Source organism: Lactuca sativa, chromosome 6 (genome assembly GCF_002870075.4).
Source record: "Lactuca sativa cultivar Salinas chromosome 6, Lsat_Salinas_v11, whole genome shotgun sequence".
Lineage (NCBI taxonomy): Eukaryota > Viridiplantae > Streptophyta > Magnoliopsida > Asterales > Asteraceae > Lactuca > Lactuca sativa.
The window spans coordinates 167,128,922-167,155,589 of NC_056628.2; the positions used below are offsets into that span (position 1 = coordinate 167,128,922).

Here is a 26,668-nt window from a genome sequence, read left to right on the forward strand (position 1 = left end):
ATCAAAATTAACTAAAAAACAATACTGATAAATCATTTATTTAATCTTAATATTGATGGTTTTAGACCAAAAAAAGGCATTGTCTATTTAACCTTTAATTATAGGTTGTAACGAGTGTGATTACATAATGCAATTTGTCAAACAAAAAGAATATAATATTTTTTCAGCATTTTTCATACAAATAAAATACAACAAGTTTACAATAAAATAATATTATCGGTCATATGTTAAATTTTTGACGAAATCAATAAAAGTTTACCACTTTAACAATAGTTTTAACATCTAAATGGTTTTCTAAAAGATAGTATTACATTTTAATTAAATTAAGTGTGATATGTTTATGAGATTATTCTATTATAATTTCTTTTTAAAATTGAAAATTACATAGAATGTTTTTGTAAGGACTAATCTGACATGGAGTTATGATAGTGATGAGTATCGGAACCGACCCAGTCTGAACCGGAACCGGCCCAAGAACCGATCTTGGTGGAAAATAGGAACTGAACCGGACTGTTGGTTCTACCGGTTCTTGTCGTGTCTTCAATGTTGAACCGGTCCTCGAGAAATAGCAATATATGGTTTCGGTTTTTGCCGATTTTATCGGTTCTTACAGGTTTCCAGTTCCAAAAATCCGTAAAAATATCGTCCCGATCCCGACCCGATCAGTTCTATCCGGTACCAGTTCCGGCCGGTTCCCCGGTCCCAATGCTCATCCCTAGTTGACGAGTATAACGTTTAAAATGCAAGGGAGCATTATTGACAAAAGAGAGACAAGGGGGCGATGTGTAAAATCTAAAATCAGAGCAAACGGGCGGGAAAACATTGAACAGCCAAAATCTCAAAACCCTAACTCTCATATCATTTTCGCGCCTCACTGCTCGGCTCATCTCTGCAAATTCTTACAAGTCGATGACGGAAAAAACTTTCCAGCGTTTCTCGATCTGAAATCAAGTTCGTTAATCCTTCACAATCAACAAACCCTAATTTTGCCGACACGCTGAATTGTAGATCTGAACAGTTACAATGGAAAGTCGGCTGGTGCTATCACACGCGCCTGGTGAAGCTATTACCGAGCTTAGCACTGCCGACGCTGAGTTAGTGAGCAGATCATGGAATTTGTTCGCTATTCTGCTATCCATAGGGCGTTCAGTTCCTTCGATTGAATTAGCATCTCGATGCAGTTATCTTGACGTATCACCGGAATTCATCGAATTCGTTTGCTCTATACCTAACTCCCCCCTCTCGTTGACGGGTGATGGTTTGGTTACGGTTTCTTCTGCTGTTTGTATAGGTTTACAGCGGTTTTTGCTGAATTCAGGTCGAGTTTTTAAGATTTCGATTCCTTGGGAGATGAAGACTCGGGACTTTGAGCGCAAGAGAGCTTGGGAAGATTTTGAATTGACGTGTTCTCGAAAGCGAAGAAGATCGCGGCCTAATATTTCAGGTAATAAAAATACGATCTATTTAAGAGGAAAACCGATGTAATTTTTTCTTGATTTATGTTGTTAATGCTTTTAAAAATGGTGCATTATGCAACAGAGAAAGCTGATCAGCCGGATTTGTCGATGTCTGTTGGGATTTCAAATGCCTTTGAAAAGGTACTTCGTTTGTCTTTATACTTGTTAGATTTAAACTGTTTTTGAAGTGATCTTCAGGGCGTGCTATGAATAATCGTATCTATTTATCATGAAAAGCATCAAAATAGTTTATGTTGATGTATTTCATTAAATATTGATTGTAGATCCTAGTATATGCCTGTAAATTTTAACACTTTGGTACCTTTTTGATTTGAAATCGAACTTCCTATTTGCTTATTTTAATGCAAAATTTGAAAGTTTCCAGTTCATGATTTTTACACCACTCGAACTCTCCTTTTTATCCAAATTAGTTGACTTTAGGCAGTATCCAATTGCTTATAATTTTTTGTTTTGATAACAGCAATACGCCAATGGTGATGACCATACCTCAAGGAGTCTAATCATAACTAATGACAATACACCAGTTGAAGGTACATTTAATATGTCATCACTCATCAACTTTGATGCTGAACCCTTAACTTATGAATTAAACGACTGTAAACATGAAGATGAAAAGGAGTCGACTACAGTTTTGAGCATGAAAGAGCTTGCAATCCAGAATAATTTCCTCAATGGTTACATTTGTTTCCCTAGCCCTATTAAAAGGCCATCAAGAAAGCGTAAAGAATCTCTTCAGTTGCAATCATCATCTCATCCAACTGAAAGACCAATGACACGTTCATTGACCAAAAGGCATAGTAAAGCATCTTGCCAAGAAGATAAAAACAAGAAGGTAATCTCACTGGTGAAAACTTGGATTGAAAATTCAACAGAAAAACAAACACTTGTGATGGAAAGAGAACACAAATGTACCTTAGATTCTTCAATCCATGAAGTAAACATTGAAAACGTGCCAAATAATATTGTTCATGAAATCATGATCCCTGAGCTCAATTCTGGAAACATAAACACTATGAACTGCAATGACATGGCGCCTTGTTCTGACAATAAGGAAAAGGTAGTTTGCCAAGACGTTGAAGAACAGAAGATAGTTTCACTAACAGATGCTGAAAAACTATGCATTAATGAAGCTCAAATGGATGATGTAAAAGAGGAAGAAAAACCAATTTGTGAAAGAGAAGAGTTAGTTTGTTCACAAGATACCGAAAACAATCTCCATGACAACAAACAATTGACAGTTGTTCCAAAGGATGCAAATTTGTCAGTGCCAACAGTCTCCATAACAACAAACAATGGAAATGACGTCAGTGCCCCTACTGAGCAGAAGAATAGTAAAAAAGACAAGAAGTCAGCTCTCATGAAGCAGAAGTTAAAGCCATCTGGAGAACAGAAGATAGAAATTACTCGGAAACAGGAAAACATAAAAGAAAATAAGGAAAAGTGTAATGCCACTTCTGTCAAAGTGAGTTTTAGTAATCATGGTTTTAGCCTGATGATAAATTTAATTTATAAGCTAAAGCTTTTTGGGTGCTTTATTTTCAGGGAAATTTGGAGCCAAGAGAAGTGCCAGTGTTTGATTCTTTTATTGTAGAGGAAGAAGAAGGTTCAGGTAATGAAAAGCAATAATGAATACTGAATTTAAAATTACAAGCTTAAAAGACTTTCATTTCATGTGAGAATTTACTTTTTCTTTTCTCTCCCCTTATGAAATACATAGGTGGTTATGGCACAGTCTACAAGGCACGAAGCAAAAAAGATGGAACAACATTTGCTGTTAAAAGTAAGGAGCTGAATGTTATTTATCTGCTTAATCTGTTAACTTAATATTTCTAGAAGCAATGCTGACCTGGAATTGTTGCATAACATTTTTGCAGATCCTCATGAAAATGCTAACAGAAACCATGTTTATAATGAATTAAAAATGCTGGAGAGATTCGGGTAAGGATGTTTAATAAATATCACTCAAAACAATCTTCTCTGTTTCTGTTACTGATACATAATCCAATTATATTTCAGGGGTAAGAATTTTGTAATTAAATACGAAGGCTCATTCAAAAGTGGCAATTCCCATTGTCTTGTTCTTGAGCATGTTGCCCATGATAGGCCTGAGGTGTTCTTTTATTCCTACCTTCATTTTTTTTTCTTATTAAGGCAATGTTTCTATTTCTTGCATTTAACTCTTGTTAATATCATTAAGCTTTCTTTTTTGTTAGGTCTTGAAGAGAGAAATAGATGTTCAACAACTTCGGTGGTATGGCTACTGTTTATTCAGAGCACTTTCTAGTCTTCATAAACAGGTAACTATTTTAATTTTTAAGCAAAGAAAATTTTCCCATATAAAAAATAATTATATTTCCGATTTTGTCCTCAGGGAGTAGTTCACAGAGACGTTAAACCTGGAAATTTCCTTTTCTCTCTCAAGGCCTCCAAAGGCTATCTCATAGATTTCAACCTCGCAACTGTAAGTTATTATTCTTTGATAAAACATTCTTTAATAATATGATATTTAATTATTAACCAATACATAAAATGTTTTTTTAACAGGATTTGCATCAGAAATTCGGATCCACAGGTGAGCTTCATTTTCCGTTCTCTCTAATAATTTATTTTTTTTAACTTCATTTGAGAAAATTTACCGATTTAAATTCTCTTTTTTCCTTTTTTCACAGAAAAATCCAAGTCGAATAATGATGCAAGTTTTGGTCTTCCTCCTACAAAGACTAGAAAATACACAAGCTCCAAAGCTTTAGAACCAGTGACACACATAAAAAAGAAGAGTGATCAAATAAAGATGAAAAGCCAAGGTGCAGATGGTTCTGGAATAACCTCTACAAAAGACGCAACAAGCAACAGAATTCCATCAGCAGAAAGGCTTAGGGAGCCTATTCCCTCCACACAGAGAAAAGAACTTCTCAATTTAGTACACGAAGCATTACAGGGTCCAGATCATCAACCAATAACTTCAAAAAGAAAACGCGTTGCAGCCCCTCCAACAAAATCAGATAACAAAAAGCTTATATATCTCACTCCAATGCCACTGCAATCCACCGGAATCGCGGTTTCCGGTGCTGGATTACTTAAAAACAAACAACGGAAAGAAGGTCCATGCGTTGGCACAAAAGGTTTCAGAGCCCCAGAGGTAGCTCCTTATACCCTAAATGCATTTTATGCATCGGTTATCTGTCATCTGTAAATGTTTACAGATGAGATTCTGATAAAAGATTTTGAAACATTGTTTAGGTACTGTTCAAATCTATGTACCAAGGGCCTAAAATTGACGTATGGTCTGCTGGAGTTACTTTGCTTTATTTGATCATTGGAAGAACTCCGTTTGGTGGTGACCCTGATCAGTGAGTATCTTGAGATCTTCATTCTCTGCAAAACTCCATGTTTTCTTTTTGTTAAGTTTGTAAAATTTTGGAATTTTTTTAAACAGGAATATAAAAGAGATTGCAAAGTTAAGGGGAAGTGAAGATTTGTGGGAAGTGGCAAAGTTGCATGACCGTGAATCATCATTTCCACCGGTATGATATAAATAAGGGCTTTTTTTTTATATTTTGAATTAAATGCAAGGACCAAATCTGTAAAGTGTGATATGTTTTGTGTTGCAGGAACTGTATCAGTTGAAGTCATTGCCATCTGTAGAGCTACGAGAATGGTGTAAACAGAATACGAGACGCCCGGATTTCTTAATTCCAAAATCACTTATTGATCTTGTTGATAAGTGTTTGATGGTGAACCCACGAGCAAGAATAAGTGCAGAAGAAGCTCTAAGGCATGAGTTTTTCATGCCATGCTTCAAGGACATTGAAAAGCACAGGCTGCTCAGGCAAAAGCCTTCTCAGCCTCTGACTTTTGAAGGTCTTTCGTGAGAGACTTATATTCTCTTTGTTATATCATCATAACGTTAGGTTTTCTTAGGTCTTGCAAAAAAAAAGCATAGTTTTTGCAGTAAATCTAGAAGGGACTCTACTCTTAACATGTTGAATTTCTTGAACCAAATGATTGTTAATATGAAACTTGACAGTTGACATAGGTATTTTGGTGTGTGTTTATTTCTTTAAATTATATTACATTAATTTTTTTAATAAAATTGTTTTAGATGAATTTGAAATCAAAACTTCAACATTTTATCAGGGTTTAAACTATATTACATGCATGCAGCAGTCACGGGCCAAGCTCTGGCTATAGACATGCTGATACACCAAAAATATGATGGCCGACACCTAAGCTGCTCACTTGCCATTTGAACAACTAACCTAAAAAAAGTATGCCACATAAAGCAAAATAAGTCTTCATCGGTTCATAAATTTGATAGTATTAAGTTATAAGCAAAAACCGCTACATAGATATTAAATCAAAATTACTTATACAAGCATATATATTCAAGTTTTTTCATAAGACCCAAAAAAGGAAATCTAATCCAAGCATTCATCTCTATCCCTAAATAATAACATATTTTTAATTTCAAAACAAATTGGGGGTGTCACATAGTATATCCGTAAAAGTGAAAACGTCCACGGTCCATCCTTTTATAGTTTTATATATAGGGGCTTGCAATGTCTTAAAAATTGGTTTGTCAACTGTTGGTATACATTTGAGAGCTGTGTGTGTTGGCTTTCCAGTCGTGTATACTCTAGATACCATGATTGTTCAAATTACTCAATTTGCTTTGAAAATGAATGAGTTGTTTTTTATGGGGCTAAATGAAATCCAACTAAGTCTGAATGGTTTTTTTATCCGTTCCATTATATTGTTTCAATCTGGTTTTTGAGAAACTGTTCGGCTCAATTGGTCTAAAAGTTGACATAAAACCGTTCGCTGTTGAACCGTTCTCATCTAGTGGCAAGACTATTTTATGGGAAGGTGGGTCACTTGACCCACCTAAAATTAAAATGTTTATAACAAGTTTTATACAAAAAATATTTAGGACCTACCTTAAAGATTTTGAAGGACTTAGATTAATGTGTTTAGTAAAAAATGAAAGGAAAAGAAAGATATAAACTATAGACAATAAAAGACATATCGTAAGTGAGATTAAGGGGTTTCATATCGACTCTAAGAAAAAAAAATAGTTAAGTGTTTTCTATTATAAATAAATGCTTATTCTTTCACATTTGTACAACATAAGTTTGCTCATGTCTTGTTTAGACCGACTAACTCTAAGTATAAGTTGCTTTAGTAAAAAGAAGGAATGACTAATTTGGGCTTAGTCATTTCAACACCACTTTTTATACATGCTAATACTGTTATTTTTCTGGGTGAGCCATTCTAGTTGAGCCTAATTTTTTTTAACCGACCCGATTAAACTCGGTTGGTGAACCACATGGTATACTATTCTAGACTCGCCACTGCTTTCACCCTCGGTTCTAAAGAAACTGAGAAAACATTCTATTCCATTGATTATTGATCTTACTGCGTACAAGCATTAAAGAGATCCTTATAAACAGGATCAGATAAACTAGCTAAAAAAAGGCTAAAGATAAACATGGGAATAAACTAAACAATACATGATTATCTTAATGGAATACTCTAGATGTGTAAAATAGTTCCATTACTCCCCCTCAAGATGGAGCATGAAGATTACGAATGCCCAACTTGTCCGATAGAAATTTGAGACGATTTGATCCAAGTGGTTTGGTCAATAAATCAGCTAATTGGTCTTGAGTCTTGATTTTGACAAGTGCAATATCCTTAGACTAAACTCGTTCCTTAACAAAGTAACAGTCCATTTCCACGTGCTTTGTACGTTCGTGGAAAACAGGATTGTGTGCAATGTGACGAGCAGATTCATTATCACACAAAAGGGGAGTGGGTTTGTCCAAAACAATGTCGAAATCAGCCAACAACCAACGAATCCAGAGTATTTCACTAACCGTGACAGCCATTGCACGGTATTCTGCTTCAGCGGAGGAGCGTGAAACAACAGATTGTTTCTTAGATTTCCAAGAGATTGGAGCACCCCCTAAGATCAACAAATAGTCTGTCCGTGATCTCTGTGAGAAGGGGCATCCCAACCGATCAGAGTCAATGTAGGCAGTGAGCTTAACGTCTCCTTCCTTTGGTAAAAGTATGCCTTTCCCCAAGGTGTTTTTCAGATATCGAAGTACTCGCATGGCTGCATCGCAATGGTTTTGACGAGGATCAGAAACAAACTGACTAAGCACGTTCACTATGTAAGTTATGTCGGGCCTAGTGGCTTGGAGATAGAGAAGCCTACCAACAAGGCGTCGATAGGTGCTTGCATCTACCTTGTCAGCATCATCTCCTTTATCGAGCTTCAAATTTTGTTCCATAGGAAACCGACTAGGCCAACAGCCAAGCATGCAAGAATTTTCGAGCACATCAATGGTGTATTTACGTTGACTGAGTACTAGCCCTTCATTTGTGCGAGCTACTTCAATTCCCAAGAAGTATTTCAAAGTTCCAAGGTCTTTAATACTAAAATTCTTGTCAAGGCATGACTTCGTATCTTCTATCTTCTTTCTATCATTCCCCACAATGATAACATTGTCAACATAGATGAGTGCTGCCACAAAGATATCTCCGTCTTTGCAGCATGAGACTGTCGAAAAGCAAGATCTTGAAGGGTAGCAGTGAATTTGTGATACCAGTTTCGCGAGGCTTGTTTTAGGCCGTATAAGGAATTCTTTAGCTTACATACATGTGTCTCATTATCTTTTCTGAAGACTTGTGGTATTTTCATATAAATGTCTTCATCGAGACCGCCATGCAGAAATGGATTGTTGACATCTAATTGGGATATGATCCAGTCACGCTTGACAACTATGGTAAGCAAAACACGAACAATGACGAGTTTAGCAACTGGGGCCAACGTGTCATGAAAGTCGACTCCTTCCATTTGTGTGTAACCTTTTGCCACAAGGCGTCATTTGTATCGTTCCACCTCTCCATTCGGCTTATACTTCACTTTGTACACTCACTTAGAGTCTATAGCTCTCTTGTCTTTTGGCAGACTCGTAAGTTCCCAAGTGTTGTTTTGCTCAAGGGCTTCAATTTCCTTCTGCATTGCCTCTTTCCATCGTTTGTCTCGAACTGCTTGATGAAAAAATTTAGGCTCATTGTGGGTGACGATGGCAGCTAAAAAGGATTTGTGAGATTTAGAATTTTTTTTTATAAGAGAGATAATTGGTAAGAGGATGTACCGTAAAGGCGACTCGATCAATGACGGGTTGCAGATGATTTATCGAAGGGGGAAGCTGCACTTCATAGTCTTTGTAACGGGTGGATTGTGACCTATTTCTGGTTTCTCTTTGCTGATCGGTCCTGCTGGTTTCACTGGCTGCGTGATGGTTCGTTGGTACAGAATTATCTTCAACTTTGCCAGAGACATCATTTACAACACTCGTCGTATGTTGGTTGTGGTCAGAATGACTTGTGGGGCTGTTGTCGTCGATAAAACTGTCATGCATGGTAGTCTCGGATGATGAGTTTTGATCAGGGGGTGTGGTGATCTTATCAGCAAAGCGAAAAAGATCTTCACTGTCAGCTAGTGGTTGCATGTTTCCATGCATATGTTTCATGGGAAACTTGTTTTCACAGAATCTTACGTCCCTTGATACCACTAACTTCTTGGTTTCCATGTCATAAATTTTATAACCTTTTATCCCTTGAGGGTACCCAAGGAATATTCCTGGTTTGCCTCGTGGTTCAAAATTTTCTCCCCTAGTGTCGGTGTTGCGATATTATGCCAAGCAGACACGCATATGATCATAATTTGGTGACTCATTGAAAAGAAGCTCATAGAGAATGAGACCACGGAGTACCTTGGAGGGGAGTCGATTTATGACATAGGTGACAGTCAATATGCACTCACCCCAAAAGGTTTTCAACAGGTTTACTTGAAATAAAAGGGCACAGGCAGTTTCAAGCAAGTGTTGATGCTTGCATTCTACCACCCCATTTTGCTGTGGGGTGTATGGACAAGTGGTCTCTAAAACAATGCCTTTCTTGGCATAGAAGTCGAACATTTTTATAGAGATAAATTCTCCCCCGTTGTCACATCGTATCCGTTTTATGTCTTTCCCAAATTGTGTTTTGACCATTTTGTGAAAATTTATGAGATGTAAACCAACTTCATGTTTGTGTTTGATAAGAAAAGTCCACACTGATCGGCTATAGTCATCAACTATTGTTAAAAAGTAGAGAGCCTTTGATAGGGACGAGATTCTATATTTTCCCCAAACATCACAATGTATAAGCTCAAAACAAGAAACAATGTTTATTTCACTAATGGGAAATGGCAACCTAGTGTGCTTAGCTTTAAAACAAGCATCACACATTTTAGTTTGGTTATTCCTAGAAACATCTCTAACAAAATTTAAATTCGAAATCTTCTTGGGTGATGGATGACCAAGCCTTTTGTGCCAAACCTCGAAAGTTGTCATGAGAACCTTCTTTTCCATTGCCCCCATTCGATACAATCCTCCAATGCAGTTACCCGCACCAATCAAGTCCCTCGTCACTAGTTTCTGCACAACAAAGAAGTCAGGAAAGAAAGTTACAGCACAATTAAGGTTCCTTGCAAGTTTGTTAACAGATAACAAGTTGTAATTGAAATTAAGAACATGTAAGACGCCATCAATTTTGAGACCTCCTGGTAGGGCGTGTTCACCCTTACCCCTGACGGGCACCTTATCGCCATTAGGGATGATGACAGGTGTTTCTTTGGTGTTTGTGACTCTGTTATCAAGAAAGTCACTTCGATGGGTGATGTGTTCGATTGCACCCAAGTCAACCACCCATCCATCATACGCGTTAGTTCTACCTGCCAGATTAGCTTTAGGAGCCTCATCTTCTCGGAAGTGTGCAACAAAAAGACGATACTGTTCATCCGTTAACCCTGGTATGGGGCTGGATCCAACTTCTACACAAGCTGCTTTTGCCTTTGGTTTGTCTTTCTTTCCCAACCATCAATCAGAGTAACCTATCTTCTTGAAGCACCCATCGCTTTTGTGTCCTTCTTTTCCACAAAAAAGTGCATTTTTCTGCCTTGTCGCTACTCTGTTTCATGATTCGTTGTGCTCCTTTGTTAGCCGTCTGTGTGCTTTGAACCCCTTGTATAGTTCATGTTGCCTTCCTGTTCATCACGTTCATCTGGAAGGCTGTTGTTTCGCCAACTGCTTTTCTGGATCCACCTGTGATTACGCGTTGCTGTTCATCTTCAGCAACCAGGTGATACGTGTCCCCCAAGGAAGGTGTTGGCTTCATGGCAAGGATTTGGGTTCGGATGACGGAGAACTCCTCATCGAGCCCCATAAGAAACTCATAAATTCTTTCTTTCTCCTTCACTTCATTCAATATTTTTCCTAGAGAGCAATTACACCCATCACAGGTACATCTTGGTGTTGGGAGAACGAGTTGCAGTTCATCCAATAGGGTTTTTAATTTCGTGTAGTAGGATGAAACCGAAGTCTCGTCCTGCCTTGTAGTGTTCAACGACTGTTTTAGCTCGTAAGCCCGTGGAGCACCTTCCTTCTTAAACCTCTCTTCCAAGTCTTTCCAAATCTCGACTGACGTATTAGCGTACCTCACACTGGTCCGGATGTCCCTCTCCATGGCTGTTGCCATCCAGCCCTTGACCATGACATCTGCACGCATCCATGCCATATGCACGGGGGATGCAGAATCTGGTTTGTTGATTGACCCATCGACAAACCCCTTTTTATTCTTGGCAAACAGAAAATTGATCATATCCTGCCTCCATTCGTTGAAGTTGTTATCGTTCAACACGTCATTAACCTGCATCTGTTTAGGGTAATATGACGGATGAATGTAGTATGGGGAATTGACATGGATGAAGTTAGCATCGATGGGTTCTTCAGTCTTCTTTCTTGCCCCCGGATCATTGTCTTTCTCTTCTGTTATGGCAGCTTCCAATCTAGGTTTTCTTCACTCTGATACCATAAAGAAACTAAGAAAACATTCTATTCCATTGATTATTGATCTTACTGCGTACAAGCATTAAAGAGACCCTTATAAACAGGATCAGATAAACTAGCTAAAAAAAGGCTAAAGATAAACATGAGAATAAACTAAACAATACGTGATTATCTTAATGGAATAGTCTAGATGTATAAAATAGTTCCATTAGGTTCACGGCCCGATTGGGTCAACTGACTGGTAGGAATTTTTAATTTTTAATTTTTTTATATATAGAGAATTTCAATCCTCACAAACTTTAATTGTTACTTTTATATATTTATAAATTTTAAAATTACATGTATATTTGTCTCAAACTATAAAATTCATATTTATATCCAAACTCATAATTTAATTAATTTAACATTATTTCTTTTCATCTTAGTTTTAAAATTACATATGATTGTACTAAAATACCTTTCCCTAATTAAAAATCACTACCTAATTCAAAATCAAGATTTCCCTTCTCTCATCTTTGAGCTATAGCCGATAACATCTTCGGGCTATAGCCCATAACAATTAGATTAGGGCTTACCAATCGATTTCTAATGCTCACCATGAGGTGACCTCCATGAAATTCTCAAAAGCAAGCCAATAATGAACTTAACGTAAATTAAGTAGGGATACGGCCATAGGGGGATGCCGAAAGAAAAATGAAGAAAATTAGTCTTTCCCTTTTGTTTTATAAGGCATTGAGGCTCCCGATATTTAATTAACAAGATTTCTGTTCCATTTTTACTTGTATATGAATATTACTAATTTATTTGTGTAGATTTAGTAGGCAAAAGATTTAATTGGAAACCATATCCCTATAACTTAATTACGTCTACAACGCAAAATAAATATACAAAAAAAAATTACTTAGCTATCTTTGCAAAACATCTCCTATAAATATATGCTACATTTTTTTCCCTTAAAAATCATCTAATCCAAATTCAAATACCAAAATTTTGTCAGATTTTATTTCTCCAACTACCATGGAATCCTTCTGGTCGTTCTTTGATCCACAACCACAATCGTCTTCTCCCAAGATACCACCCTGTCAAATCTCTCCCGTAGTAAAGACTTATCTGAAAAAGGTCTATCCAATTCGCCTTAATTAATTTTTCTGAATATCAGTGTTTCGTTCAAGGAATATGTTAATTTCTCTTCTAGTATACATGTATATTTCGGTTTTGACTATTGGTTTGAAAAGTCTTGAAGTACTTATGCCTTAGTTGTCCATACATATGTCTATGACATGTGTTTTCGTTCAATTCAGTACTCTTTATTAATGATTAACAAAATATATAAAAACGATTAGGATTTCCATCTTTTGCATTGGGGAGTCGATTGTGTTAGTAACTTAACTATCTTCCTGTAATGTAATTATTGCAGGTTTATTTCTCACTATGTTGCTCTCTCATAGCATCTGCATTTGGTGCTTTTCTTCACCTCCTATTGAACATCGGAGGCATTCTAACCTTCTTCGCAACATTAGTTTGCTTCTATCGGCAACTTACCACTCCCGTATATTCAATCATCTTAATCTTAACGTTCTATCAATCTTGATATCTTATATATTGATCTTCATGTCATTCTAAAACATCTTGTAATCCACTCACATTCCTAGAAAACAAGATTCTCACAATTAATGACGTTTTCCCTTCTCCATGGAGTCACCCTTGGACCTCTTATCGGCTTAGTCATAGATGTTCACCCAGGGTTCGTTGACTTCTTCTTTCCTTTATATTACAATTTACAACCCTCAACTTATTACACGTTCATGTTTCTTGATTCATATTTTTGGTTAAAATTTGCAGCATTTTGGTGAGCGCGTTCATGGCAACTGCAATCATATTTGCTTGTTTCTCAGGAGTTGCCATGTTGGCAAGACGAAGAGTGTTTATTTATCTTGGAGGTTTTCTTTCCTCTTGTTTTTCAATCCTTGTGTGGGTGGTATTTGTGGCATTAATCTTTGATGAAAATGTTGCGCTCTTTAATATTGAGGTAAAAAGTTTAACTACTCTTGTTTCATTTTTTTTTGTAAGTTTTTATGAATCCTTTTCAAACTACTAATTAGTGTTTAATTTGCTTTTTAGTTGTATTTTGGGCTGTTGGGTACATAGTGGTTGACACCGAGGAGATTATTGAAAGAGCTCATCTTGGAGATTTGGATTATGTGACCGATGCTCTCTTGCTTTCTGTAACTTTATTTCTATATTTGTTCGCATTCTTATCATCATAGTGAGTTTTATAAGTCCACTTAAATTGTTTTTTTGTAAGGTTGTTGTGGATAAGATTTAATGCTATGTTATTGTGTGTGTTGCAGTTGAAGGCAATAGAAGAGGATGAGAAGAAGAAAAAGAAAGAGAAAAAGGATTAGAGTGTTTTTGATGATTTCATGTGGTACATAGTTTGTTATTTATTTATTTATTATCATTAGTAAATTAGAGATTGGGATTATTACTTTTAAATCGTAAAAATGAATACGTTTCTGTTTATTGTATCCGTTGGACCGATCAAACTTTAATTGTTTATACAATTTGTTTGAAGTTAAAGATAACAACTCTAATGCACAAAGTCATTAAATTAATTACCTTGATATATAAAAATAAAATGAAGTGACCGGATGTAAACAAATGGTTTGACTATGGTTGTCAAAACCACGATCCTAATCCTAGGATCGTACGATCCTAGGTATGAAAAACGATCCGAATCGTAAAAGGATCGTATTTAGGGTAGGATCGCAGGTATGATCGTAGGTAGGATCGAGATCCGATCTGATCCAACCTTTATTTATTTATTTATTTATATTTTTTTTGCAAATGAAATTTTTTTTACCACTTTATGTCTTTTACCCTTTACCAATCTACCGTTTATCATTTTTTTTATTGTGACTTATGACTAATATTTTGAAAGTTTTATAACTTTTGAACGAAAAATTAAATGTTTGAAATATTTTTCATGATTAAATATTATAAATTAAAATTATATTTTATTTTGTGGGATCTTAGATCTCGATCCCGATCTTACGATCCCGATCTTGCAGACCCAAAAACGATCCCAGGTAGTATCCCGATCTTTACAACCTTGGGTTAGACTATTTTGGATGTAATAATTATTATTTGCGACAAGATGATATATATTAAAATTAATCGTTACGTTTAAAACACGATAACATATCAATAATAGCACGGTTACAATTATTTGCTTATAGTTGTGAAATAATATGATTTTTGTTGGTGATTTGTTTCACTACTTGTATTTAAGTGTAATGGGTTGACTTGTTGACCAAAATCAATCTTGATGAATATTAAAGAAGTAACAAATCTGCGGAGTGCACACTTGTTTAAGTTTATTCAAGATTAAAAGTAGTCTGTCATTTAGGGGCGAAACCCCTGAATGAACGGGGGTCCGTGGGCAGCGCCCACGGGAGCGGGGTTCAAGGGGCAGATCCCCTGGCTGGGGTCGAACTGGCAAGTCATTGCGGAATTTTTTTATATGAGTTATGTTACTATATAAAAAATACATTAGAAATATGAATTTTTGGAAATAAACCCGATTTTGACTTTGTTTTGACCCTTATAGAAAGAACCCGTATTAGTAACAGTCTTCAGACATAAAACTGTTTTTTGTGACAATTTTTAGACATACAATTGTCTGGTGACAGTTTTTCGATGGAAAAGATACTTAACTAATTTTGGTCTTCATTTGATGGTACACACGAAATTCATAACAACCAGATGTTCTGTTCTTGCTCTCAATTTCCGAGTTTTATCCGATTAAAGATTGAGAGAATCACCCAAATACTTTAATATGAAAGTGATACCACAATTCTCAGAATTTCCAAGCCTTTTTATAACCCAAATTTCTAACAATTTTAAGTTTTGTTATAGCAAATAAGATATAACACAAATTTGTAAAAACTAATAAATAAAACAGGTGTTATTGAAAATTTACATAAGTAATAAAATAAGAATAAGTTTGTGTTGATTTTCTAGATTGAGATATACTTATATACATTGTATGTGATGGAACTTCGTTCCCCTTAAGACCTTGCTTGTGCTTCGGTTGGGTTTTCCCTGGTTGCCTAGTCACCACTGCAAACTCACAGAGAACGAAGGCCATCATCCGCTTTCCGGGAGGAACTCCCGGAAGAACGCTCTGACGGTCAAGTTAGAGGATGATTTAGGGTTTGTGTATGCGTTCTCCAGAAGGTCCAGAGAACTTACCTCGCTAGTCTGAGAATGCATCCTTTTATACCTAGCGCCCCTGCCTGGTGCGTACCAGACAGGATCGCTTTTTTGGGGAGACAGGATCAGACGCGCTGATCGGAGGGTCATGCGCCCTTAACCGCTAGAGTGCCCTCATTGGCTCTGATGGTAATGCTCTGATCCCACTGTTTGTCTCCTGACCGTACCTTTTTTCTTGGAGCACGGAGCGTCACTTGGCGGGCGCGAGCCTTCCGCCCGGGCGTTCTGCTCCCGGGGGCGCCAGCGGGCGCTGAGCCTACTGGGTTGGACCTGGCTGGTGTGCCCGACTTTAGGGCTTGCATGCGACTCTGTTGTGCTGCCCTAGGCACACCATCAAGTCCCACAGTCCAGTAGCCGTAGCGTTGCAGCGCTAGTTACGGTGTTCTGGACTTAGTTAATTGACGCGTGTTCGCTTTTCTCTACCCGCCGCTCCGTTTTTAATGGCGACGTGACTGCACCTGACTGCTGGCAGTTACATCATTACGTCAGACATTTAAATGTCCCGCCTCTTCCCTTTCTTTAAGAGGGTGCCTGTATAGTTTCTTTTGCTTCCTCTGTTCTTCCTTTTCTCTTCGTGTTCATTCTTCTTTCCCTCTCATGGCTAACCTTCCTGGAATCGTCCTTTCTGCTGCCGAGTATCGACAACTGGAGACCACGTATGGCTTATCCTCCTTAGAAGGTGTGGAGTTTCCTGCCCCTGGTTCTAATATCTCTTCCCCCCTCCTGGCAAAATTGGGGTTTTCCTGAAAACCCTAGATGCCGGTATACGATTTCCCCTGACGGACTTTCAGGAGGAAGTTCTTCAGAAGGATGGCTGTAGTCTTCAGATGTTGACCCCTAACGCTGTCAACAAAGTGGTTGCCTTTGAGATGATATGTAGGGAAAATGGGTACCTTCCTGACTACTTTGTCTTCAAGTTCTTCTTTCGATTCTGCCTCACCGGAGATAAATGTACCTTCTCAGTTCGGCGAGGGGGGCACACCTTGGTTCCTGATGGTCGTACCCCCAAGAACTGGCAGGATAAGTGGCTATGGGTGAACCAGGGACTGGTTGGAAGTGGCCGCTATCGTGCCAATTCATTCGCTGATACCATTCCAAAGCTTTTCCCTCATAACAAGGGTGTCGCCGATTATCTAAAGAGTGTGCAGGTGTCCGCCGAAGATTACTCTGAGGCGCTTCTTTCTGGTGTGGGGATGAGTCCTTCTTGGAGGCGACGTGGAAATATGGCGGTGTTCTTCTCCGTCGTTGATGGTTAGTGTAGTATCTTCCCCTTTTCTTTTCTTGTTTCTCCTTGTTGCTTCTGTGTTTTTGATATCTCCATTCTGCTTTCCCCCAGGCACTGAGTCTTCTTTGTCTATGGATGAGGTACCGCGCAAGTGCTATCGGGGTAAACTGGAGTTTCGTGAGGTAGACCTGGTCCATAGTCTCCCCCCTCCTCGCCGGGCGGACCGTCTTACTCTGACCATTGCTCCTCCTGTTCCTCTAGTAAGCTCATCGGCGTCCAAGGAAGATCTGCTGCGTGTTCGCCCCATTTCCTCTGTTATGCCCTTGGGTGGCGCTCCCTCTTCCTCCTTGGAGGATAATGAAGATAACAAAGAAGGCATCATTGGTGACGTTCGGCGGATGCAGGCGAAGCGGAAAGCTATGCAAGCCATGGGCGGGCCGGTTACTGGCGCTCCCCCTGCTGCTAAGAGAGTGCATACTAGGCGCAGCTTTTCCCACCTGCTGTGTTCGATGAGTTCCGCACCAGTGAGTTCCATATCCACTGGTGTGGTTGTGATTTCCGATGATGACGTGCAACAGTCTGAGGGAATCGACAGGGCGACCGAATAGCCTGTTATTTCGGATTTTTCTTCCATTCCTTCTCCAACTATTCTGTTTGCTCCCTCCAAGCTTTCCCCAGCGAAAGAATTTGGCCTTCCTGAGCCGGTTACAGTTTCCAATGACGGTGGCCCTGGTGCCGATTCTTCTGGGTCTACGGTCTTTGTGCCATCATGGAATCTTCGCGATGATTCTCGTTTGTCTGTTCATGCCAATGCTCTGGAATTCTTGCGCCATGCCTTCCCCCCAGCTGCTGTTGAGGATATGTAAGCGATGGGTAATCTTGCCCTTGCTTCCAATATGGCTTATGCTGCTACACAGGCCATGTTTTATCTTGTTGCAGGTTCCCGACGTATCCACACCCTAGGCGAGGTGGAGGCTACACATGCCACCTGTAGATCGCGTGTGGCTAGCTTGGAGCGTCGTCTGAGTGAGCTTGGGGATGATCTTCGCTCTTCTGAGAAGAAATATGAGTTGCTAGCATCCGAAAAGAACATTCTTGACGAGGCTAGGGCTGCATTGGAAATCAAGGTCGATTATCTCACACAAATGAATGAAGGCTTAATGATCCAGGTTGAAAGTCTTGAGCGTGATGCTGTCGATCATGACAAACTTGTGTCGTCACTGCAGTCAGATGTGGATGTTGTTCGGCGAGACTTTGATTGGTTGTTGCATGTTGGCGTTGTCCGTATTGTTGATAAACTGATAGAGCATCCTGATTTTACCAACGCCATAAGTCTTATCCGCCATGCTGCGTACATGGCTGGGGTCGAGTCTGTTCAGAAGGCTTCTGGTGGCGGTGGGAGTGGGGAGGCGGTTGTTGGTGTGTCATCTGTTGGTCCCGTGGTTAGTATAAATGATGCTCTTTTGTCCTTTGCTAGTATGGATCATGCAAGTCTATTAGGTTTGGGGGAGGTGGGTATTGAAGGTTTGCGGGAGTTATGCTCCTTTGGTGGTTCAGAGGGTACGCCTGAGAGTACTGTGGGTCATGAGATTGTGTTGGTAGCGGGTGTTGATGTGGAAGGTGATGGTAAGGATCACGGGTCTGGTGGTGGTGGTGAGCATGATTTTGGGGCAAATGTTGGTGGTGGTACCGTTAGTGAAATGGTTGTGGGTGATGAAGAAGGCGATGATAGTGAGATTGGAGAAAATGCTGGAAAGAGTGCTGGGGTGGAGGCTGTAGTGGGTGAGAAGAATGTTCGCGGGGATGGTTTGGTGTTTTGCTGTAGTGTTGGAACTTCTAAAACAATATTTCGCTTTCTTGGATGTATGTTTGGCCTGTTTTAGGCATTATCAATTGTCTGCTTGTTTTGCTTTGTTTTTTTTGTGTGTTGTTTCTCTTGCTCGCTTTCTGCGCATTGTTCAGGATACACAGCGCCTTGGTGCACCGGGCACTTTGCTTTATCCTTGCTATCGTTGGCGCATTAAGTGTCTATATTGGACGCACTTAGCATCCATGATTGGGTTTCGCATGTGATCACTCAGTCACTAGACTAATACACTAAGTATATGAAGATCTGTAATTATCATTTCATTAACCGCGGGTTTTTTGAATACATTAAGTGTTCAACTCATGACGCTCAGCATGGTATTTTTAAATACGCTAAGTATTGGACTCATGTTTCTTAGCATGGAATTATACATACACTAAGTATTGAACTCATGTCTCTTAGCATGGAATTATATATACACTAAGTATTTAACTCATGTCTCTTATCATGGAATTTTGAATACACTAAGTATTGAACTCATGTCTCTTAGCATGGAATTTTAAATACACTAAGTACTGAACTCATGTCTCTTAGCATGAACAAATATGCTCTAAGTATTCAGGGTACAATACGCTCAATGAGACATCAACTAATTGGGCTGCCTCCTTTTCTTCCTCCCTTGCCTTAGAAGAAATATTTCTTTAAGTTTCTAGCATTCCATGTTCTTAGAATGGGCCTCCCTTCCATTGTCTCCAACACATATGCACCGCTCCTACTTGCCTCCGTGACTCTGTATGGGCCTTCCCATGTTGGACCCAACTTCCCTTGAGGTTGGGCTCGGCTTGCTTCGTTTTTCCTCAAAACATATTCGCCGACTTTGAAGGCCTTCTCCTTCACCCTTTGGTTGTAATATCTTTCTGTTGCCTGTTTATACGCGGCTTGGCGTACACTCAACTCTTCACGCTTTTCCTCTACGATATCTAGGTGTATCCTTAGGTCTTTCACATTGCCTTCCTCATCTTTGTTGGCCGCCCTCAGTGTGTTCACTGCTATCTCCATGGGAAGCATTGCTTCGGTCCCATACATCAAGCTGAAAGGGGTTTCCTTTGTGCTTTTCCGTGGCGTAGTTCTGTATGACCACATCACCATTGGTATCTCTTCTGCCCAATTCCCCTTTGCTTTGCCCAACCTCTTCTTAATCCCATTGACAATGGTTCGGTTGGACACCTCCGTTTGGCCGTTCGCCTGAGGATGTGCCACCGATGTGAAACGTTGACTTATCCCTTTGGCAGTGCACCAATCTCTGAACGGGTTCTCAGCAAACTGCAAGCCATTGTCGCTGATGAGAACCTTAGGCGTTCCGAATCTTGTCATGATGTTTTTCCATACAAATTTTATCATGTGCCTCCCGGATATGCACGCCAGAGGCTCAGCTTCGATCCATTTTATGAAGTAGTCCACAACTACCACCATATACTTTAGTTTCCCTAGTGCTTCTGGGAATGGACCCACTATATCTATGCCCCACTGGTAGAAGGGCCATGGGCTAGATATGTTGCTTAGCGGGGCCGAGGGATTAGCTTGGACTGGGGCATAAGATTGGCATTCCCCACACTTCTTGGTTACTTCTATCGCATCCTGCTGTATCGTTGGCCAGTATATCCCTATTCGTAACACCTTGCTCGTCAAGGCTCTCGCCCCCTCGTGTGCGCCCACCTGTCCTGAGTGTGCCTCCTGCAATATCTCTACCCCCTTGGCCTGATCCACACATTTTAACCATGGAGACGTGAACCCTTTCTTGTAAAATTCTCCATTCACCAATGCGTATGAGGGCACCTTTATACGTATTTTTCTTGCTTCATCATGACCGTTTGGCAACACTCCTCTTTGGAGGTATTCCTGGTACGGTGTCATCCATGTGGGTCCAGCGGGGGTTAGGGTGGTCACTTGCTGCTCATCTATACTCCTTTCTCTGAGTACTTCTACTAAAACTTTCTTTGATAGATGGTCAAATCATGTGGACACCAGCTTACTTAAAGCGTCTGCCCTCTTGTTTTCGCTTCTGGGTATCTGCTTGATTGTAAACCGGCCGAACGATCCTACTAGCTGTTTCACCATCTTTACATATTTTCCCATTCTTGGGTCTCTTACTTCGAAACTACCATTGACTTGGTTTGCTGCTAACCTCGAGTCGGTTAAGGCTGTTACAGCTTTCGCACCCATCTGCCTAGCTAACCGTAGCCCTTGCAAGAAGTGCTTCGTACTCTGCTTCGTTGTTTGATGTATGGAAGTCGAAGCGGAGGGCATAGGTTACCTCCTCTCCTTCTGGGCTTGTTAGGATCAGTCCTGCCCTCAAGCCTTCCCTGCTGGATGCTCCATCCGTATACAGGGTCCATGAACCATGCTCAGCCGGGGCCTCTTCAACTACCCACACCTTCTCCTTCGCCGGGTTCCCTCCGTCTGGGATTTCCAGTAAGAAGTCGGCTAGCGCCTGCCCTTTGATGCTCGTTCTTGGGTGGTAGTTTATGTCGTGTTCCCCCAACTCAATTGCCCACTTGGCCAGCCGTCCTGACGTCTCTGGCTTGAGCAAGATCTGTTTAATGGGGTAGCTCGTGAGTACCTCGATTTGGTGTATCTGGAAGTATCGCCTTAGTCGTCTCGCGGCGTAGATGAGTGCTAATACCAACTTTTCCATGTGGGATAATTGAGTTATGGTCCTTGCAGTGCTATACTAACAAAGTACATCGGCCTTTGTTCCCCCTCCCTTTCCACGGCCAATACCGAGGATATCGCTTCACTTGACGTTGAAAGATACACTTGTAACGTTTCTCCAGGGATATTGGCCAAAGTTGGCAGCTCGTGTAGTGCTTCCTTGATTTTCTAGAGCGCCTTTTCTGCCTCATTTGTCCACTGGAAGTTGATTTTCTCAATGCACCCTTTTAAGGTGTGGAACAATGGCATGGCCTTGTCAGCGGATTTTGAAATGAACCTGCTTAGCGCTGTAAGCTTCCCGTTCAAACCCTGTGCATCCCAGAGAGAGTTTGGGGTTGGCGTCTCGATGAACTCGTCAACCTTTGTCGGGCTAGGTTGGACGCCTTGTCTGGTGACATAGTATCCCAGGAATTTCCCCTCTTCTACTCCAAACGTGCACTTAGCTAGGTTTAGCTTCATCTTGACCGCTTCTAACGTCTGGAATGTTTCCTCGATGTTTTGCAGCATCCTTTCCTCATTTGGGCTTTTAATTACCATATCGTCCACGTACACTTCGATGTTCCTTCCAATTTGCTTAGCGAATACCGAGTCAACCAGACGTTGATATGTTGCCCCTGCATTCTTTAATCCGAAGGGCATCTTAGTGTAGCAAAAGGTGCTATAATCTGTATAGAAGGCAGTTTTCTCTTCGTCTTCCTTGCTCATCAAAATCTGGTGATATCCCTTATATGCGTCCAAAAAGCATTTCAGTTTAAATCCCTGTAGTGATTCTACTTTCTGATCGATCTCCGGGAGGGGATAGCAGTCCTTAGGGCACACCTTGTTTATATCGGAGAAGTCTATGCACATACGCCACAATCCATCCTGCTTGTGAACCATAACTGGGTTCGCGATCCACATTGGGAATATTGCCTCCCTTAATATCCCGACCTCCGTCAGCTTAGTCACTTCTGCATTAATCGCCCTATTACGGTCTCCCCCCTGGACCCTCTTCTTCTGCTTAACTTATTTTGCTCCTGGTCTGATCATCAGTTTGTGTTCAATGACCTTCCTTTCTACTCCCACCATGTATGTAGGAGTCCATGCGAACACATGTTTGTAGCGCTTGAGCAAGTCGACCAGCACTCTTCCCGTGTAATCTAGGAGGTCACATCCAACGCTGATCGGCTGATCAGGGTGTCTTTCATTGATTACCTCCTTCCCCTTTGTGGGACTGCCCCTGGGTCTTTTGGACCCTTTGGTTATTTCTGCTGGCTTCATGACTGTATAACATTGCAATTCTTTTGGTGGAGTGGCCAGTATCATGGCCTCGCCTTTCGGTGTGTCAAATTTCATGATTCCATGCATGGTTGTGATGGGTTTTGGTTATAAGAACATCCTATGTGCTCATACAAACCCTAATGCTTGGATCTAGGTTTCTCTATTGTACATGCAAGTTATCCAAGACTATAAACCCTAGATCTAGCATATGATAATCAATATAACACATAAATAAGGATTTAGATCATACCTTGATTGTTATATAGCAATAACAATCACAATTCCTTCTTGTAATGACTTTAGAAAGCTTAGAGTCACAAATGTCACTCCTCTAATGGTTCACAAACACCAAGAGCAAGAGGATGAAGAGGAGAAGAGAAGGAGGCTGCCCAAAACATGTGGAAACCCTAATAAATTAGTTCACCACGTTTTTGGGGCTTAAGGGTTCCTTAAATAGTGAGGCTATTAGGGTTATCTAACAAGGAAACCCTAATTTGGATGTTTAAGCCCTAAGCAACCCATGGGCTCCTTCCTTAAAGGCCTTGGGACGATTTCTAATGGGTTTCGCCATAGAATTCGTCCACCCCTTTAATATGGAGTCCATTAGCTCAATATTCAACTATCATACAATTGACAGTTCTAGTCCCTTTAGTTTAATTAATCTCTTTTAGTCACAAACTTAATTCTTATTAATTCTTGACTAATATTAATTAAGCAATATGATTTCTCCTTTAATATATTATTCTCATAATATATTAATAAACCATATTTAATCCTTTCTCTCCATTATTCATCCTATCAAGTTGCTTTGGTGAAGGCAACCCAAAAGGACCATGCACTATCGGGTCAAGTACATACCAAAATAGTTTTGGATTTAGACACTAATCCAACAGTCTCCCACTTGGATAAGTCTAATAACTATTCTGCTTATGACTTCAGATCCTGATCTACAATCGTAGCTTTCCAAAGCCGCTGTCAACTTTGATCTTATCAGATACGCGTGTCCTTAAGATAAGAGATCTTATATTCCTCCATTCTAGATATCGTATAGACTGAGACATGGATCTAAATCATTCTCTCTGTCTATGTGTTGTTTCCCGAATTTAGCTTTATGATGACTGACAACAGACTACAATTTGAACACATCAACTTAGTCCCGGCTTGGCCAAGCGCTTAGGTGCCATCACTAAATCATCTAGGGGCCCACATATATCGCTTTTATCCTACTTTGAATAAAAGGAACGGATAAACTTTGACTCAATGCTCGCTTGCACTTACTTACTGAATAACACACAACAATATGTTTTATAACACCAAGTTACTAGTGCATTTACATATTATCAATGTGCAACCGACTCGCAAGATACAACTCACACATCTCGGTTTCAAGAATATAAGATGTTATCGTCTCACTAATCACTCGTGATAACAATCCATGAAGTGATCCAAGTGAGCGTGGGTTTAATCCAATGCTCAAATCATATTCATAAGCACTCATGAACGTTGCAACAAAGATTTGCTTATGTATAATACTCTTTAGATAATCCACACACCAATTCACGACAGTCTTCATTCATATCTACTTCCAACATATGAACGACTGTGGCCCGTTTGAATAATTTGAGTGTTCTCAACCAATTAAATTATTCAGGAAGTCAAAACATGCAAAGTGAAACACAATAATAATACTAATCCCATATGACCTCAAACCTTTGAGTATAAATAAAACACCTTTTATTTATCACCATATCGATTACTCATTATTTGTTGTTTCGGGAAATCAACTTCTTACTTTGAATTATTACAACACTTGTCCCATGCTCTTAGCATGCACACAATGTTTATCTATGGTTCTTACTTTGTGAAATAGATCAAATGAACACATTTCCAATCATACTCATTTCACAACTCCTAATCCTTTTTCATAAGTGAAAGAATATCAAATTCTTGCCACTTATAGAATATGTTAGATTCTAACATTTTATGCAATGATCCTTTCGTAATTTCATAGCACAAAAGTCACAATGACTATAGCCAATGAATTACAAAGTCCTCTACCGGAGATTGTTACAAGACAATTCCATAGATATGATGTTTCTCACTCAAAGTACATTCCTTTGAACATCCATTTGCATAAATTTCTAATCTAGACATAGATTCTCAATATCCAACTCCCAATATGAAATGTTTCCATATTTTCCAAATGACAACTTATTCTTAATAGAATCTTTTCTATTCATAATAATGTCAATATGGTCCATCCAATACTATACTTCCAACTACTCACAAGCGACCAATCCTCGACGAACTTTGGATTGTCCTTTGATAGTTGTCTAATTATCTTAGTCAAAACCGATTCTTGTCCTTTTCCCTCTAAATGTACTAGACATTTGGAAAATTTTAGAATGATCAAATATTATAGCATTTGCCATCGATCCTATACCCGAAGCATATGGGACACGATGCATAATGTCTTACATAAAGATTCGATACTTTATCAATCTTCTGCCATAATATTTTATGTGCTACGTTCTTATAATTTGAATTATGAAGAGGAATGCCGTAATCATAATTGAAATTTAAGAACACACTATGTATCCTTAACTAAGTTTATTAACATTCCACAACCTAAGCCTTTAGATTTGAAATGAAGCATAATATTCTCTCCTTTGATTATAGCAAAACAACTATTCAACCCTTACAACGTTGCAAAGTATGACTCTTGTTTTTCTATAATTAATATTGCTAACTTGCAATACTTGCCTTAATAATCATACAATCATAACATTTATGCTCCCACTCTCACGATGATTATTATAAACATAACACTTATGCTCCCACTAGCTTTGACATGTATTCAGAAACAGCTTAACTTTCAGAAAAACGATACCTATTGAATTTCTTAAGTTCATGTTTCTAATACCTAATGCTTTGATAATCTTTTATCAAGGCTTCTTAAACTTCTACACCCTTGCCTTGTATAGCTCATATGTGTGTCTAAACAATTCAGACTAATTGCCAAATCTCACAATTCGAATCATGGAAAGGGATACCGTAACCATAATTGAATTCGAGAATCCAATTATCACAATCACTATCTTCTTAAAATCTCTATTAGTGAAAACATTTCCTCACAGTCATTTTCATGAAGGAGGGAATCTTATGACACTTAGATTTTAATGGTGTATGTGTTCTTATCCATGTGAATTTGTCAAAACCAAAGTTTGCGACAAATCCAAACTCATATGGACCGAACCTTTTCAATCTTGATTTCTTGCCTTATGGTAACACAGCTGCCCACCATGTGTTCCAAGTAGTTAAGCAGCTCACCCTTTCCTATCAATGTACTTTCAATTGATCATGGTCCTGGCCTTTTATGCATTCATGTGAGAACTCATAGGGCTCACATGCATAATTAACTCAATTGGAACGACACAGAAACAAGGTAATGTCAACACGATAGGTTGTAAACCTCTACTCGTGTGCTAGTGATGATCGATAAGGTTTATTCTTGATTTGTTCTTGAAACCTTTCAAGACCATTAAGACTCCCACTGACTCCTTGACATATAAGATTCTATTGTCAATAACCATTTCTTGACTAACAAATATTCAAGAGTTAGTGTAGCCTTTATCAAGACAAAACATTTCATAAAAAATTTGGTCCTAGTTGGTCTTTGTCTTATCCAAGACATCACAACTTACGAATATCATATGTGAAAGAATAAGAAAACCTTTTTCCAAATTCTACATTTGATGAATGCTTTAAACCTTCTTAAGACTTGTCACTCAATATTACAATCTTAACTCTAAGACTTGTTTGGAATGAAGTATGATTGTCTTCTTGATTTAACCATTTCCTCAATTCTTAATTCCTCTTCTTAGACATACAATTGTACTAAGATATACTTAGAGGATCAATTGAGATATGGTTCTTAATCATTAAGACATATCATAAAGCATAAAAGGTACTCTCCCTTCTTCTTAGAATAGAGAAACTTTTATCTTTC

At 39.1% G+C, this 26,668-nt stretch overlaps 2 protein-coding genes and 1 pseudogene across 3 annotated transcripts; 2 read left to right on the top strand and 1 right to left on the bottom strand.

Moving 5' to 3' along the window:
• Positions 1–801: 801 nt before the first annotated feature.
• Positions 802–5,517, top strand: LOC111905122 (uncharacterized). Of its 2 annotated transcripts, XM_023900799.3 has the most exons (15): positions 803–1,444; positions 1,540–1,598; positions 1,939–2,008; positions 2,087–2,940; positions 3,021–3,087; positions 3,196–3,258; positions 3,353–3,416; positions 3,495–3,588; positions 3,692–3,775; positions 3,850–3,939; positions 4,023–4,050; positions 4,148–4,617; positions 4,719–4,828; positions 4,915–5,002; positions 5,090–5,517. In XM_023900799.3, the coding sequence occupies exons 1-15, from the start codon at positions 1,024–1,026 to the stop codon at positions 5,348–5,350; spliced, it is 2,823 nt and encodes a 940-aa protein (XP_023756567.1). In that variant the 5' UTR covers positions 803–1,023; the 3' UTR covers positions 5,351–5,517. The 2 variants fall into 2 exon arrangements, with proteins under 2 accessions (XP_042751860.1, XP_023756567.1); XM_042895926.1 differs by having other exon boundaries at positions 802–1,444; positions 1,939–2,940.
• Positions 5,518–7,177: 1,660 nt separating this feature from the next.
• Positions 7,178–8,340, bottom strand: LOC111905127 (uncharacterized mitochondrial protein AtMg00810-like). The gene is made up of 2 exons (XM_023900803.1): positions 8,139–8,340; positions 7,178–8,043 (listed from the first exon to the last, which is right to left on the bottom strand). Exons 1-2 carry the CDS (start codon positions 8,338–8,340, stop codon positions 7,178–7,180), a joined length of 1,068 nt encoding a protein of 355 aa, XP_023756571.1.
• Positions 8,341–13,053: 4,713 nt separating this feature from the next.
• LOC111905128 (bax inhibitor 1-like) lies at positions 13,054–13,785 on the top strand (annotated as a pseudogene).
• Positions 13,786–26,668: the final 12,883 nt, after the last annotated feature.

Bases quoted from the DNA above. Each gene is read 5' to 3' on its own strand.
- LOC111905127 (XM_023900803.1), bottom strand. From the start codon at position 8,340: ATGGAAGGAGTCGACTTTCATGACACGTTGGCCCCAGTTGCTAAACTC. The intron at 8,044-8,138 runs GTAAGCTAAAGA...GCTTTTCGACAG, and splicing joins AGATAATGAGACACATGTAT to TCTCATGCTGCAAAGACGGA.
- LOC111905122 (XM_042895926.1), top strand. From the start codon at position 1,024: ATGGAAAGTCGGCTGGTGCTATCACACGCGCCTGGTGAAGCTATTACC. The intron at 3,776-3,849 runs GTAACTATTTTA...TTTTGTCCTCAG, and splicing joins TTTCTAGTCTTCATAAACAG to GGAGTAGTTCACAGAGACGT. The intron at 4,051-4,147 runs GTGAGCTTCATT...CTTTTTTCACAG, and splicing joins TCAGAAATTCGGATCCACAG to AAAAATCCAAGTCGAATAAT.